This window comes from Limulus polyphemus, unplaced genomic scaffold, assembly GCF_000517525.1.
Source record: "Limulus polyphemus unplaced genomic scaffold, Limulus_polyphemus-2.1.2 Scaffold1045, whole genome shotgun sequence".
NCBI classification, from domain to species: Eukaryota; Metazoa; Arthropoda; class Merostomata; order Xiphosura; family Limulidae; genus Limulus; species Limulus polyphemus.
Genome location: NW_013666655.1, coordinates 146,554 through 162,084, shown reverse-complemented (window position 1 = coordinate 162,084; position 15,531 = coordinate 146,554). Strand labels below are relative to the sequence as shown.

The 15,531-nt window shown below is 33.1% G+C and overlaps 1 protein-coding gene across 1 annotated transcript in view; it reads left to right on the top strand.

Annotated features, from left to right (window-relative positions):
* The first annotated feature begins 3,141 nt into the window (after nucleotides 1-3,141).
* LOC106461853 (lysine-specific demethylase 3B-like) overlaps nucleotides 3,142-15,531 on the top strand; it is a 135,920-nt gene continuing 123,530 nt past the window's right edge. Inside the window, exons 1-2 of the mRNA XM_022388926.1 lie at nucleotides 3,142-3,645; nucleotides 9,387-9,513. Of these exons, the coding sequence (XP_022244634.1) occupies nucleotides 9,491-9,513 (23 nt within the window). The 5' untranslated portion in view covers nucleotides 3,142-3,645; nucleotides 9,387-9,490. The remainder of the gene's footprint in view (nucleotides 3,646-9,386; nucleotides 9,514-15,531) is intronic.

The following is a 15,531-nucleotide window of genomic DNA, read 5'->3' as shown; positions in this document are numbered from 1 at the left end:
ATTGTAACATTTAATTTGTAAGGCGGGCTCTGATGTTTTTTTTCTAAAGCTTATGTTATTTTATGCTAATTTCTTAAGTATGTTTCTCGCTACGGAACACTGAGTTCTCGAGTATGTAGATATTGCGCATAGGATAGACACATGGGTCAGTGACATTAATACGATGTGACTGCTTTATGTGCTGTAATATTATAATTATCAATAAAACTATCAGGTTGTAAGTCAATCTTTTTGAAAGTTTAAGAAAGTTGGCTACTCTCATGTTTCAATAATCGTACTTGAAGTTGTACGATTATCAATTTTGGAGAAATTTTTCACTTTGCATTATTATTATTTTTTCGCTCATCTTTAACGGAAAACAAAATTTAATTTCATACTATAAACTATGATTTTGACCTGTACTTTGAGTTTGAATTTTTCTACCCTGCACTATTTTAGTATTAGTACCATTTGGAACACAAGAGTAGGTGTTTAAGAAAAAGTTAATATTTTAACCAATTGTGATTATTTGTAAAACTCCCAAAAATTCGTTTGTGTTATGTTATTACTCTAAATAATTATAATTTAAATTGGATTTGTATTGTAATTTGTAGTATGTGTGAAGATGGGTTCAATGTAGTCTGTAACTGCTTTTTTTTTTGTGGCTACGGTATTTAAAAATTTAAAATACTGATTTTTTGGAAGTTGGATTCGAAAAATTTGGACTTGGAATATTTCTATTAGTACCCTAAAGTTAAGATTGCTAATATAGAGTATTCTAGGATAACAAAATAAAAAAGTAAAGAAAAACAGGTTTGTTTTAAAATACTGTAGTACTGTTAGTGTTAGAACTAATAATACTACTAATAGTAATACTAATTGTGGTATTAGTATTATTGCTAACTTAGTAATGCTACTGTTGATAAAAGTATACTAATAACAATATTAATAACTTAGGTGATAACTCTCGCAAGGTGTAACTAAATTAGTAAATAAATGGTAGGACTAGGACAACCAGTAAGTGAGTACTTGTTTGTACATATTTTTGATATCTGCGTTGGCTAGTACTAGCAGTAGTAGTAGTAGAAGAATAGGTGCAAAAAAAGGCTAAGGCTTATTTGTGAAGAAGTAACATTTTACAATTTAAATTAAGGACAATAACTTATTAGGGCCTGTTGCCAGTGTTGGGCCATCTACTCCCATCCATTTCAGACAAAACTTTTAAAGTAAAGAATTAAAAAGACGAAAGCCAGCCTTTATGGTTTATCACTTTATGAGTTTATCAATATTATTTAAGTATTTACCAAGTTTTCCAAAGGCCCAATCAACCTGTTATAAAAGTAAACTGCCTTACTCTTAGCTGAGAATGACTTACCCTGCCAAAATTTATATTTCATTATTTGTGTCCCCATGTTCTATCATTCTTATCATTATTGATTGTTAAGTATGAAAACAAAAGATTATTCACTAACACTATCAATTCCCTTCAACTTAAACACTTTTTCTTAGAAAAAACAATAAGTTCTTAACATGTCTCATTATCGTAACTTTTACATTCCAGGTATCATCCTAGTATTAGTAGTAGTCCTCCTTTGAACACTTTCCAACAATTCAATATCCTTATTTAGGTAAGGAATCCAAGACTGGACACAATAAACCAACTAAGGCCTGACAAGTGGTGTCCAAAGAGCTGTTAGTCCGAAGGACTGATAGTCACAGGTTTTTGTTTTTTGCAGTACAAGTCAAAAGTGAATGAATAAGCAAATTTTTAGGTCTATAATAGATGAATGCAATCTCAAATGAAAAGTTTAAAGGGTACATCTTGGCAAGGGTTTGTGTGACCAGCTGCCTCAATGACTTGCTCTCATTTTATATGCAAACAACAGAAATGTTTCAACTTGCATTATATAGTGTACAGCTCATTGCATTGGCTCAGTGTAAAGATAATTTTATTGACTGGAAGCTTTTAACATGTTTAACAAGTTGTGGATATAATGTTCATTGTCACAACTCTATGGAATAAGAATCTAGAATGTCCATTCTCTCAGAAGAGCTAGATTTCCAAACTGAATCCTGATGCATAAACATGTGGGCTCTGCAGCTAACACAATACATCCATACAAGAAAATAACATCAGGAAAATGATGATAAACATTATCAATCCATTCATGAAAAATGGTAACCTTTTAGGTTGTATCCTGGGGTGTTTTTGTCATAAAGTTTCCCAAATTTAACACGTTTTCTGCCATGTGCCCCACTGGTGGGCCAGAACCAACTTAGTTATGAACTGTGTGACACATTGGTGGATTAAAGAGAATTATGTTTCAGAGCCAAATTTCTCTTGTGGCATATGAGTTTGGAACACTGTGACTGCTCCCCAGCTCCTTTTTAATGTTTAATTGTATTTATACTTAATTTATTATATGGTAGTCAATGTGTTAGCCAAACAATCAATTTAGCATTTTAACTATTAAAAAAGTATCTTTGGGCCTTTGGAGTAATGAGCCCTTGAACTAACAGACTGTCACCTAACAAGTGACCTATAGTTTACAATGAAGAAATAATCTCTTAGACATATATTCAGTATTTCTGTTAATACAGCCTAAAATCATACTTGACTACCACTAACAACAGCACACTGCTTGGATGATTTAGGAGATTGGTCAACTAAAACACTGAAATCTTTTTCTTCCATAACATTAAGATTATTCCTATCAAATTTTGTTTTTAATTAGAAATATGATAACCCAAATACAATATTTTGCAATTACCATAATTAAAAGTTCTCTGTGACTTATTAGCTAAAACACCAAATATAAATTGCCTGAGGAGTATCATTCCTTTTCCCACATCCAGCAACACCCAAGGTGTGTGTCTGTCTCTCTATATATATATACACACATACATATGTGACACACAGTTCAGTTAACACGAGTTGTATAAATATGATTGATAATTAGGATCTGAAGCAACTGATTGATTGATTCTTGATAGGGGATGAATACATCTAAAACTAGCAAAGATAGTAATGTTTAAATGGGCTTAAGTTTATCAATTTTGATAAAGATTAAATAGCTTTGGCTGAATTAATACATAAAAATGTAAGTTAAATTTTAAAAATAGAATATTTAACAAGTTGTGGATATAATGTTCATTGTCACAACTCTATGGAATAAGAATCTAGAATGTCCATTCTGTCATTCTTGCTTTGTCAGAGAGGGGATCTACAGATCCATTGAAAATAATTTTGCTGTGGGGGAAATGGGAGTACCCTGAGAAAACCCACTTTCACTGATCAGGGGCTGAATATTCTACTTGATCAGCAGTGCCTGTTGTTAAGGGTTAACTGGAGATTATGAAGCTTTTTCCTACTTTTATTTTATTTTTTAAAAAGGCTACAGCTTGGGAGTTGGATGGATTGCAGGAATCTGACACTGCTTTGAGTGATATTTGGACCTTAAATGTCAAGTGAAGCAAGTTGCTAGAAGAATTCCACAAAACAATATCATCTGCATGTCGAAAAGCAATTGTATAATTTAAGGAATGGAACGGGATATCACTGACGAAGAAGTTGTATGTTGGGCTTAACACTGACTCTTGGAGGACACCCACTTCGAACATGGAGGTCACATTGCTGATTTTAACTTTAGCTGTTCTGTCACAAAGGTACTTTCAAAATATTGGATAAAAAGTTCAGAATGCTTGTTATAAATAGTGACAGTGTTGTTATTATATTGAATTTAATTTATGGTTTTTCATTTGTTGTCCATGATAGATTTAAATTTTCACCAGAATTTGGAAGGGTTGTGTTTGGATTTATCAATTGGTAGGCAGAAGTTTTCCCAGTAAGTTTCCAGGATCATAGGTGTTAGGGATTGTTTCTTTGATGGCTTGGGTTGTAGTACTGATTACATCAGAGGCATAATTATCAATTTCATTGTGGTTGTTTATGACTGTGATGTGCCTTGTTTAAAGGCTAAGTGGTTCAGGACTCATTGGCTTGTGAAATTGACACACAAAAATGTTAGCATGCTCTGAACTGAGTGCCTTGGAAACATTCTAAATAGTAATTGTGAATGAAAGAGGATATACACCTGTGGAAAGAAATGTTACTCCTCTATGGATGATGTGCTAGAATGTATTAAAAGTGCTTTATACAGAGTAGGAGTTCGATGCATAAAATTTTGAGTCTACTCTTATCTGGTATGGTCTTGCAGTAATTGGATTAGTTTGTTTGCCAGTCACTTTGTGGGTAAAGAATTAATGTTTGCATTACTTAAATTGCACGGTGGAAAAAATTGGATGTAGAATCCAAAGATTAGATCAGTTATTTCCTAGTAAGAGTATTGGTCTTTTGGTGAAGAAAAATTCTGATACTTTTCAAGCATTTTGGCCTTTTCTGGTACAATATATATATATATTGGTTTATGTTTTAAGAGATGTTTTCATTGAAAAATTAAAATTTCCAAAATAATTTATTTTCCATACATTTTGTGATGTGACCTGATTCAAGTTATGTTAAATGATTGCCCAATGATTAGAGCTAGATACCCAGCTATGATTGGCCAATCATGAGGTGGTATTCTGAAAACTATTAGTAGTCTATTAGCAAAGAGTGCTTTAATTGCTATGGCAACAGATTTGTAATTTGGTGTGAAGCACATGAGCGGAACAATTATGGGCTGTTCATGCTATTAGACCACTAATAGCATTTTCAGATTCACATTTTCTTCATTGCTAATAGTCCACTAATAATTTTATTGTTCACATTCTCTTCTTGACATATCCTACATAATATTATGCCATCATCTTTGTCATAGTTATTATCCCTCTCCCACTCTCCCCTGTAATGACTTTTGCTCTTTTATTCTTTTCATACTCAAGATCCTGTTGCCTTTTTTTTTCTGTTACTTTCTTTTTTAATCATCAAAATTTGTTTCTCTTCATTTAAGAAAATTTTAAACTTTCGGCAATTTTTGTGTGATTTGGGTGACTTTTATGCCATGTTCTCTGCATCCTTTGACTGTCATGGGTAGACTTATTTGCAAGTACAAAGCCCTTTTGCAACAACATTTTGATGATATCTACAAAATATAGATGATCCCAAAAACAAATTATTTCATTATTTATTTTGATTTGGAAAGGACACTAATTTAAGTTTAACTCATCACCACCTAATCCATTTTAGAGCTATTTGCATTTTTCCATATGTTGCTAATTTGAGGATTTTGATTATTACAAATTCAAATTCACGAATGACTAATTAACAGCTGTTTCAGGATATGAAAGAACTGATTACTATAAAGTTAATTTTAATATAAATTGTATAATTTTTCCATCTCTCCATCAAAAGTGTTTGAGATTTTATTGACGAATGTGTCGGCTGGATGGTAATGGGTTATATGGAACAAGAATAAATTACTCTAACAGTGATGCAAATATTTCTTTCATTATTTATTTTGACTAGGAAAGGACACTGCTTTAAAGGGAACAAAAGAATAGATTTCACTGGCAGTGATGCGTAGATTTTCTTTAATTATATATATTTTGATTATTAAAGGACACTACTTTAGAGGGGACCAAAACTTACTGTTATATCATGCTTTAGAGAGAAAATAATGATTATATATGAAAGAAAAATAATTTAAGTGATCTGAAATAATAATTAAATGTTTTAACTTGTTTTTTTTTCTTGAAATATGAGTTCACAACAGAATATATTGAGATATATTGGTATCTTTAGTTTCGTTTCAATTTACGTAACATCCACTATTTAATTCAGTGATCTTTAAGATAATCTCCACTATAGAGTACATTTTACAATGAGCTATAGGATTGGCCCCTAAAACTGCTTGCAAGACCCTAAAAATTCATGTATTGGGGCCCATCTGGCTCCCTAAAAAAATTTAAACATGAGCCTTGCATAGTGGTACAGCTAATAGTAAAGCTAACATAGTAGATACTTGGAGAAGAGAACATGTTTAAGATTTGGAAGAGACAGTAGGAGGTACCAGTTAAGACAGATTTACTTTTCTTACAGGATGATTGACTTATAGAATGAGATGCTGTCAACATTAGTGGAGGCCAACATTTATTAGGAGTTTAAGAGGGAATCTATGCTTTCCTGAAAAGTAAAGGGTGGGTTTAAATTATAATTTTTTCCAAGAGTTGGTGTGTAAGGACAGTCTTGAAGGAAAAAGTGATCTCTTGTTGTCCATAGGTAATGTTATATGAAGAAAAAAAATAAGATTTAAAAAAAATTAACATTTGTGAAAAGGTATGGTGCAATAAAGATGGGATAGGGGCTTTTGAATTGAATTGTAGAAGGGAAGATTAAGAATTGTAAATGTAATTAATGAGAGAAAATAGAGCTGGTAAATAAAATGTAATCACCATATTAAAAAGGTTTTGTGTCTCAGATTATCCACAACAACATTCTATTTTGTTTGGGTTTATAACATTGGCCACTGTATTCATTCTGTGTATCATTAAATAATTCATTGTTTTTCCAAACAGACTTAATAAATATGATATATTCTTAATCATCGTAGCATAGTTTTAGTCAACTTCCTCAACGTTGATATTAATGGTAGTATGCTTCGGTAGGGAAAGGAGATTCAACAGTATTATAGAATTGGCTTGTTAAAAAACTTTTTGTGTGGCTAGTCAAAGGATTGATGGTAGAAATTGTATGTTCACAAGAGCTTGAAATTAATGCTACAAGACTAGCAAATTGCTGGTTAGTGTTGCAGATTTGCTAGTAAAACTTAGAATGCACAAAAAAAATTGCCAGTACACATTTCAGAAGAAGATTTGCAGATTCTAAGTATCAGTACACCCATAAAGCATGCATTTTAGTAATTGTTATTGCAAGATTCTGAGTAGAGAAGGTTACTGTAATTGTGATTAACAAGATTGTTTCAATTGGCAGTGCCATGCCAGTTTTGAGATACCCAGTTGAATTGCATTGCTTACCCATACTAAGTATCGGGTAATGGGGCTAGCAAAACTGAAGCTTCAACTTATTTGATTGGTTGACAATGTAGTTAGCATGTGGCCCAGTTGGATAGACTTGTACCATCACAACTGTGCTGTTTTTGTGGCAGTGTGGTTAGAAATACTGTGCCCAAGTGGTTGCCCATTGGAGATAATAAAATAGAAATAATGTAAACTGCAGAATTTTTTCTCCATTGCTCTTAATTTTTCCATGATTAACACAAATGTTAGGCTTACTGGCTTCTAATGGTTCCTTGGCTTTCGGAGTTTAAACCATAATTTAAAAGAATGAAATACTGTAGTATAGGGTGAATGTCAGCAGTTGTTGCCATTGTTGATACAAGTGCTTGTGGCCCAGATACACCAATGTCTGCTCTAATCAAATATCTTTTAATTTCTGAAATGAATAGTCATCTCTTCACACAGCTTAGTTATCATCCTCAGATCTTCCACACATTCTGTCAAAGAGACTTGCCACTAGCCTTGTGAAAATTCCTACCTTATTTCCTATGAATTATGAATTTTCATCACTGTATGATGTCATGTTGCAGCCAAAGTCCTCTACCAGTAGGAGGGCAACACACCCCCTTACACTATCTCCCCCTATGCATTTGCACTCATGAATCTTTCTTGTTTGTGTTCAATTTAATGATATTTGCTTTATTAGCATAACTTTGATTTTTGTGTTCTTTAGGTTTTGTTTAAAAAGCTTTAATATCACGAGCACATTCTCTGAGTGTCCCCTGTGCAATCCCCCCTTTCCTTGTTTAGTGTATTACGGGAGACTCTTGCCACATACAAGTTCCTAGCAGTTAGGGTGGTAGACCAATTGGGACTTGACTGCTGGGGCTAGAACAAGGGGTCCCATTATGGTGAAAAGTGGGGCTGTGGTGACAATGAGAGTATAGTGTGGGTCACCCCACATATATATCTGTGGCACATCCCAAACTACATATGAACCGATGATACAATTCGCTATACCAATCTATTTAATATTTATACCTTGTAAGCTCTCCTTCTGCGGCCAGTGTCTGTTCAATAGTCGATTTGAACAATCTATTACTAGTCCCCACTACATCTCAAACATACCCTATCCCGTAAATGACAAGGGCCCCATAGAGACTGACAGTAGTGTTGAGGTGGACACACCGTACATGCCAGTGATGTATTTCTCATGTACTCTATTTTCTCAGCTGGCAAGGGACCCATAGAGACTGGTCATTAAGTAGAGATATATATTAGTATCCATAATGAAACAAATTCATACAGTGGCCTCCTCTCACAGCTGACATGGAGCTTGTAGAGACTGATAGTAGAGGAGGTGAGCATGGATACTTATCACAAGTATTCTTCTCCCACAGCTGATTTTGACCCATTGAGTAGGTGAGCACACGAGGTATGGTCTGAAACGAGCCCCAGCCTCACCGTACATGTAGTTGTCTGATACCTTGTGTGCAAGTACTTGGATGGCCATATATTGATTCTGCCTGTCCAAGCAACACAAATCAGGCTTATTTGCCCCCCCCCCACCTTCTTTCCTATGCAGGTGGAGAGTATACCCTGTAGGAGATGAGATGCAGTCTCCCATGCATGTGCCCCTATGGAGCCTCTGTCATTGAGTGTCACACCCCATGGGCTTTCTTCAGACACTTTTTGAAGGTGGCTCATCTAGATAATCTTTGTATTCGTCCATCTGTCATCTCAGCATGAGATTCCAGCTAAACTCTCTTTGGAAGTAATTATTCAATTTGGAAGTTAACATTTTCCTTACCTAAAAATCTATTTCCAATAGATACCTCTTTCGACTCATGTGTCCCACTTCCAGTGCACATTTCTTACTTGCTTTGTCAAAGAATGAAGATTCATGAGTGTAGATTCATAGAGGGAGTTAATATGCATGGAGCTATTTCATCCTTCTATTAGTGGAGGGTTTTTGCTACATGATTATATCATGATGCAGTGGTGCAAATTCACATGAAATTTGGTGGGAATTTTCCAAAGGCAAGTGGCATGCAAATATCTGTCAGAATGTGTAGAAGAGATGAGGAAGATAGCTAAACTGTGTGTCGAGGTGAGTATCCATCTGAAATACATTTTCAGGTAAGGAAAATGTTAACTTTTGTGAAATAGTTTAAGATAGTGATATGTAACTAAAATAAAATCTGATATTCAAAAGTATTTCAAAAGAAATGTGATATAGGAGATTTACACACATAAAAGGACATATACATATTTAGCAGCATTTAATACACAAAATAATTGACCCAATTAGTCAGTTTTGGAGAAACATAGTGTTGCTAGTAACACTCTCAAATACACTAGTGGGGAAAAAAACTACCAGCCATTTGCTAGACCTTCAAAAGTTAAGTTTCAGGTCTGGTTCATTCATAATCGTGTTGATTTTATTTCAGAAAAATGAATTAATATTACATCTGGGGTTGACAGTTTGAGTCCAGTTCTTCTAAGACAAGTCCAAGGAGTACTTGGAGATTGCAAAAATAAAAAAAACAAACATATGGATGCAGAAGCTAACAGAAAGTATGTATATATATTTTTCATAATTTTGTTGTTGAATATATTCCAAGATAAGTACTCATAACAAAACATTAAGAATTTATTCATTGTTTTTCACCTTACAGAAGGAGATGGGCATATGATGTTTAAAACTAATCTGTTTTGTTAGGACTGCAGTAGTTGGGCGATGGATGTTGCCACTGATTAGACTGGTGTTTTTAGCACTGCAGCAGTACATGGACAAATTGTGTTAAGTGGTGTGGAATTTGTGTTGCCTGACATCTGGGATAACAATATTTAGCATTGAACTTTGCCTATTGGACAAATAGTTTTTTCATATTTGTTCTTTTGCTAAAGAAACAAAAAAAGTAGATTTTTAGGGAGCTGTTCTTGAACAACTTGAACTGTGCAAGTATAGCATACAAATTAAAAAAAAAATTACAAAATTTGTACCCCTAAAACTCAAAAAGACTTGTGTGTGTGTGTATGTTAGATATACATGACTGTTTAAGTTTAATGCCAGTATTATTACTTCAATGGGTAAAGTACAGCACTAGTATTAAATTTAGTTTTTAGAATGATAGTTTATTGTAGGTTCAGTTGTGTAAATGTGTACGAATCATACATTTTGTAGTTTGATTGTGAATTGGCACTTGTATTATTGCATCATGTTACTAGAACCTTCTAAGTTTTCTCATCATTTTAATTGAGTATTATTTCATTATAATATCTCCTAGTGTGTAGAAAGTTCTAGGCCTCAGTCAGGCTATAAATACATGTACAAATTTTAGTTCAAGTTAAATTAGACAAAGTTAGTTAAATAGAGATAGATCTAGACTGAGTGATTGTGAGTTTAGCCATAAGGAGTGTATGGTAGTGATTTCTAAAGTGATATTATCACAGATTATATTGTAACAACATATAAAAAAGAAGAATTTGTCTTGTCAAGTGTGTTCTAAAGTAATTTAACCAGCCTATGTGTGGACTTGACAAAAAAAGACAATTATTTAAAGCCCTGGATACAGCTGTTGTAATCAACAGTGTAAAGAACAGTTGTATATATGTTTGACTTGTATTTAAATCGATGCAACAATAGTATTACATTGCTTTTGTTTAATGCAGGAACCTAGTAAAGTTTGGCTGCCAAATCTTGGAAGAATGTATATCAGTACAAAAATTACTAAAAAAAAGTGTACTGTTTTACACACATACAATGAAACCTTGTTAGTTTGGGCATTGATAATCTGGATGACTTTTTTATACAGACATATCTTCACAACTGGAAGTGTAATCAATAATTTGTATCTTTGCCTTCTAAATCAGAACAGCTATTCCTTAACAAATGTGCATTTTTCTATTAGATATATCTATACATGACTCCGTTAAAGTCAGGTAAGAGTCAATCAGAAGAGTAAATGAGGTGATAATTACTGACCACAAAATTCCTGCATCTGCAGAGGGTACTGTTTATAACAGTTTTTTTTTTAATAATCTTGACAGAGATTTACATGTAAGTTATACCATTTATTGAGAGGTTATTAGAGTGATTTATGCTAGTCTTGTCTAGTGGAGTGCTTCAAAATGAGAAAGTGCGGAAATATCAGGATAGTTAAAACATGTTTTATTCCACAAAGTCAGTATTGAGCCATAAATTGTAAATGTACATGAGGCTTTACAAATGGGAAGTTGCTCTCTGTTTACCAATTATATGCTCACCCTAATATCTTTGCACTCTTACATTTATCGATCAATAATACATGCTATTAATAGATAGCTCATTTATTCAAAGCGACTGATTTGATAATCTTGAAAACATTACAGTTTTTGGATCAGTGAGGTTTCACTGTGTATGTTAAACAACGTTTTAGTTCAAGGTGGCTTTAATTTAAACTGATTTCTTTATCAGTTCATTTGTGGGCTATTCTACAAAATCATTTAAGGGAAAAGTATCATAAATGAAAGCCTACCTTTAGCTTTTAGAAATTATATAACTTAATAGCATTTTAATGGGGTTATCTTTATTTTCATTTGAAGATGGAGGGTGGTCTTGGCTCCAGGAGCATGTCCAGTCATTAATTATTTCTTGTCTTATTCTCTTAGAACCATTACAAGTATAGGACAATGCAATGAACTCTGATTCTGGATACTTATTACACCACACATGAGTTGTGCAAGAATTTCTTCCAACTTTTGCATCTTATTTAAAGGGTGTTTATGGAATAGTGCAATGGTCAGGTGACTTTGTAGGAAGAGGTAGTAGCCAAAGTATTGTTGATAGGGGTGCTTTCTGTCACCTGCTTCCAACACCCAGCTCTTAATGCCATTCTCATTGTTTCATATGATTAATTAATTTTTGGTCATTGGTCGCAGAAGTGTGTTACGAGCCAAAGTTGAAAGGTCAAGTAAAAAGTGGGTATAGCTCAAGCAACAGCTCTTCATATCAGCCTTATGGTAGCTGTTAGAGTAGAAACTTCATTTAAGTTTATGTATTATTGCAACAGTGGCAGCCATTTTGTTTTTCCTTGCATTCCTCCATAGAGAGTGCTAGAACACTTTGCCCTCCACCACACTGTGTGTATGTTATTTTATAGAAAATTTAATAGTTTTTTGTTTTTGATGTAAGGACATGAGCCATCTATGAATGTAGTTAATATTAATTTACGTTAAAGATAATAAATCTCAATAATAGCAATAATGGGGTGTGGAGGGGGTTGTGAACCCCCCATTTACATGGCACTTATTCCAAACTATTGTCTTGCATTTTAGTTGAGATTGGCTCAGTGACCTAAGAGTAGCTAGATAACACAGACAGACACAAATTTTTGATTTATATATATATATAGGTCATTCACGTAAAATGTCCCAAAACTACTAAAATTTATCTGAATTTCAAAATATGCTATAAATAGGTTAAAAAATTCCATGTTTAGTGTGTGTTTTCTTATAGCAGAGCCACATCAGGCTGTCTTCTGTTTCCACTGAGGGCAATCAAACCCCTGACTTTAGAGTTGTAAATACAAAGACTTACTGCTGTCTCACCAGGGGACACCATGTTTAGTAACAGCATTGCTTCAATAAAGTGCATTGAATTTTTAGTGCACAAAGATGTAAGAGAACTTTTATGGTAAAAAAAGTGTGAAATATATGCTAACACTAATAATTTTATTTAATGTTAAAAAGGAGCACTGGTTTGTAACTAAACCTTGCCCATCTTCCAAATGCATATGTTTAATTAATCAACATTGTATTTAAAAATGAGTGATAGAAACACACTCTTGTAACTTTGTTCTAATTAACAGTCGGTTTATTTTGTATTGCAATGTTAGTATCACTAGATTCTGTTCTGTTGTGTATATAGTTTAATGTTTATTAGATATGTGTAATTAATCAAACATTTTGATTAGAATACTTAACTGTTAACCTGTTTTGAATGGTAACTGTTAATTAAAGATTTGTTTTGCAGTATTTATTTGGTTTCAGTTTGGTGGTGGTGGGGGCTTTTGTAGTGTAAACTTACTGTAAGTAGCTGTGAGAATCACGTAGTATGAAATGTGTGTACACAAACAATGTGCATTTTTTTAAATATAAAATCTTTCTCAATGTTTTGTATAATGTATTCTAAAACTACATTTCGGTGTTGTATTTCATTTATATGGATCATGTATAAAATAAAGGCTTTTCGGTTAAATATAAACTGTCATTGTAAGGTTTCAAAATAGGTTGAAATTGTTCTTCATTTTTTTGTTCTCTCCAATCTTTTTTACACTATTCTGCTTGGTCTCTCCAAGCTTAAAAAAGTATGATTTCAAGTTTCCCATCTCATGGTATTTTAATTTCTGAATACAATAAAAATTCTGCCAGTATCCAGTTTTACAAATTCTTCTTTCCCAAGAAAAAATAATACATATAAATATCTACAGTTATCACATAGAAACAAATCTGAATCCTATAATCTGAAACATGACCATATAAACAATAGGTTTACTGTTCATTTCAAAAATTACCAATTATTGTGTGAGATTGACGTGATGTATGATAACTGTAACTGGGTTATTAATGGTATTTGTTAATCGATTAATCATCAGCCCCATTAATTGTTCACATGGAATGAATCAATTAGTACAGTGTTGCTCAAACCATGGTATGTATGAGAAGAAAAATATTGGTCTGATACCTTCCCTCTAACCAGCATTTCACCATGAATCGCCACAAAAAATTTGGTGGTGGGTACTGCCATCCACTTGTCTTCCCTCTAGTCAGCAATTCAACAAAAAAGAAAAAAGGGTGAGCTAGTTTGTTAGCATTATTCAATTATTTGAATAGCTGTAATAATCAAACAGTAGTAATTGGAAACCTCAATTTTGAGTATTTATTTTCATTGTAATAGATATAGTTATAACTTTGATTAATCAATTGTTGGAATAATCATAAACAATAATAACACAAGCCTGTATATTGAAACTTCATAAAAGTTTTGGTATTAATAATGGATTTTCCATAATTCAGCTATGCAGATTAAGAAATTAGTATTAATTTTTTTGTATCATGTAAAGATTTTTTACAAATCGGGAAGATCAAATTATTTTATTTACCACAATGAACATTTATTATTATGTTTGTTAACAAAAATACAAACAAACTGAAGAAAAGGGAAGAACATTAATGCCAAATGAATATGCATCCTCATTCATTCTGATTTTTTTGTGAAATCTGTCTTTTAGTTTTAAAACTACGTGTTGAGGTCTTTCTTTTATGTATTGCATCTGGAGCATCTCGTTTCAATGACCAGCAATGATCAGCCATCGTGCTGATGTTCCACCTTCCCTAATACCTCCTGTCCATTTCCCTGATGTCAATATGTGAGTGTAAAAAATGAACTTTGAAGCTCATACTACAACCCAACTCTTTGAATTTATCAAGCATGTTATTGGCAATATTTTCATAATTTGGGTCTTTGTAGTTTCCTAAACATTTGTCAATATTACATCTTTAAAGGCAATCCACACTTCTTTTTCAACTTTCCTCATTGTCCTTTTGAACTGTTTACTTGAAGTCAATTTCCTAACCTGAGGCCCAACAAAAAATCCCTTCTTTAAGTTTTGCTTCTGAAAGAGCTAGGAATTGCTCACATAGATACATGAAACAGTCACTATCTTTGTCTAAGGCCTTTACAAACTGCTTCATCAAGCCCGATTCTATGTGAAGTGGAGGTAATAGGACTTTCTTTGTGTAAACCAAACTTTCACATTCAATGTTTTTCGATGCTGGTATTAGACTCACTCTGTGTGGCTACTGCTTCTTTATCCAGTGTTGATTTTGTGTTCTGCTGTCCCATTCACACAAAAAACATGGAAACTTTGTATAACCAGTTTGTTGACCCAACAACATACAAAGGACTTTTAAGATTCCACAAAGTAGCCAACCATGTTCTTTGTATTTGACCTTATTAAGAAGATGTTCGACATTTTCGTATGTTTCCTTCAAGTGAACCGAATGAGCAATAGGAACAGATCCATATATGTTACCATTGTGAAGGAGTACACTGTCAGATTTAAAAAAAAATATATTATATATATAAGTTCTTCTTTTTGCCAATTGTTGAAATAAATGGCTTTTACTTATATTTCTTAATAGTATAAATATATACTATGTTGTTGTTGGGGTTAGGATTCTTCAACAGTAGGTGTCTGTGACTTGTTAGTGAAAAATTCAATGATGAATAAACAGCACAAACTTTACTTGTTTTCAAACAATATATATATTTGGAACAAGTTAAACGTATATACAAAAAAGTGTTCACACTATAGTGAATATAAGCATATAGTAAACGTTATATCAGTATATGTATAGTTCTCGTCTTCTTGTCAAAAGTCCACTTAGGCCTGTTCAGTTACTTTAGAACCTCAGTTGACAAGCCAAACTATTTTCTACTAATACTATCACAATATTAGTCTGGTGTGATTCACCTACGATTGTGGTCTTCTTCTTCGCAGTATTTATTGGTTCTAGTTGGTGGTGGGTGGGGTCTTTGGTAGTGTAAAC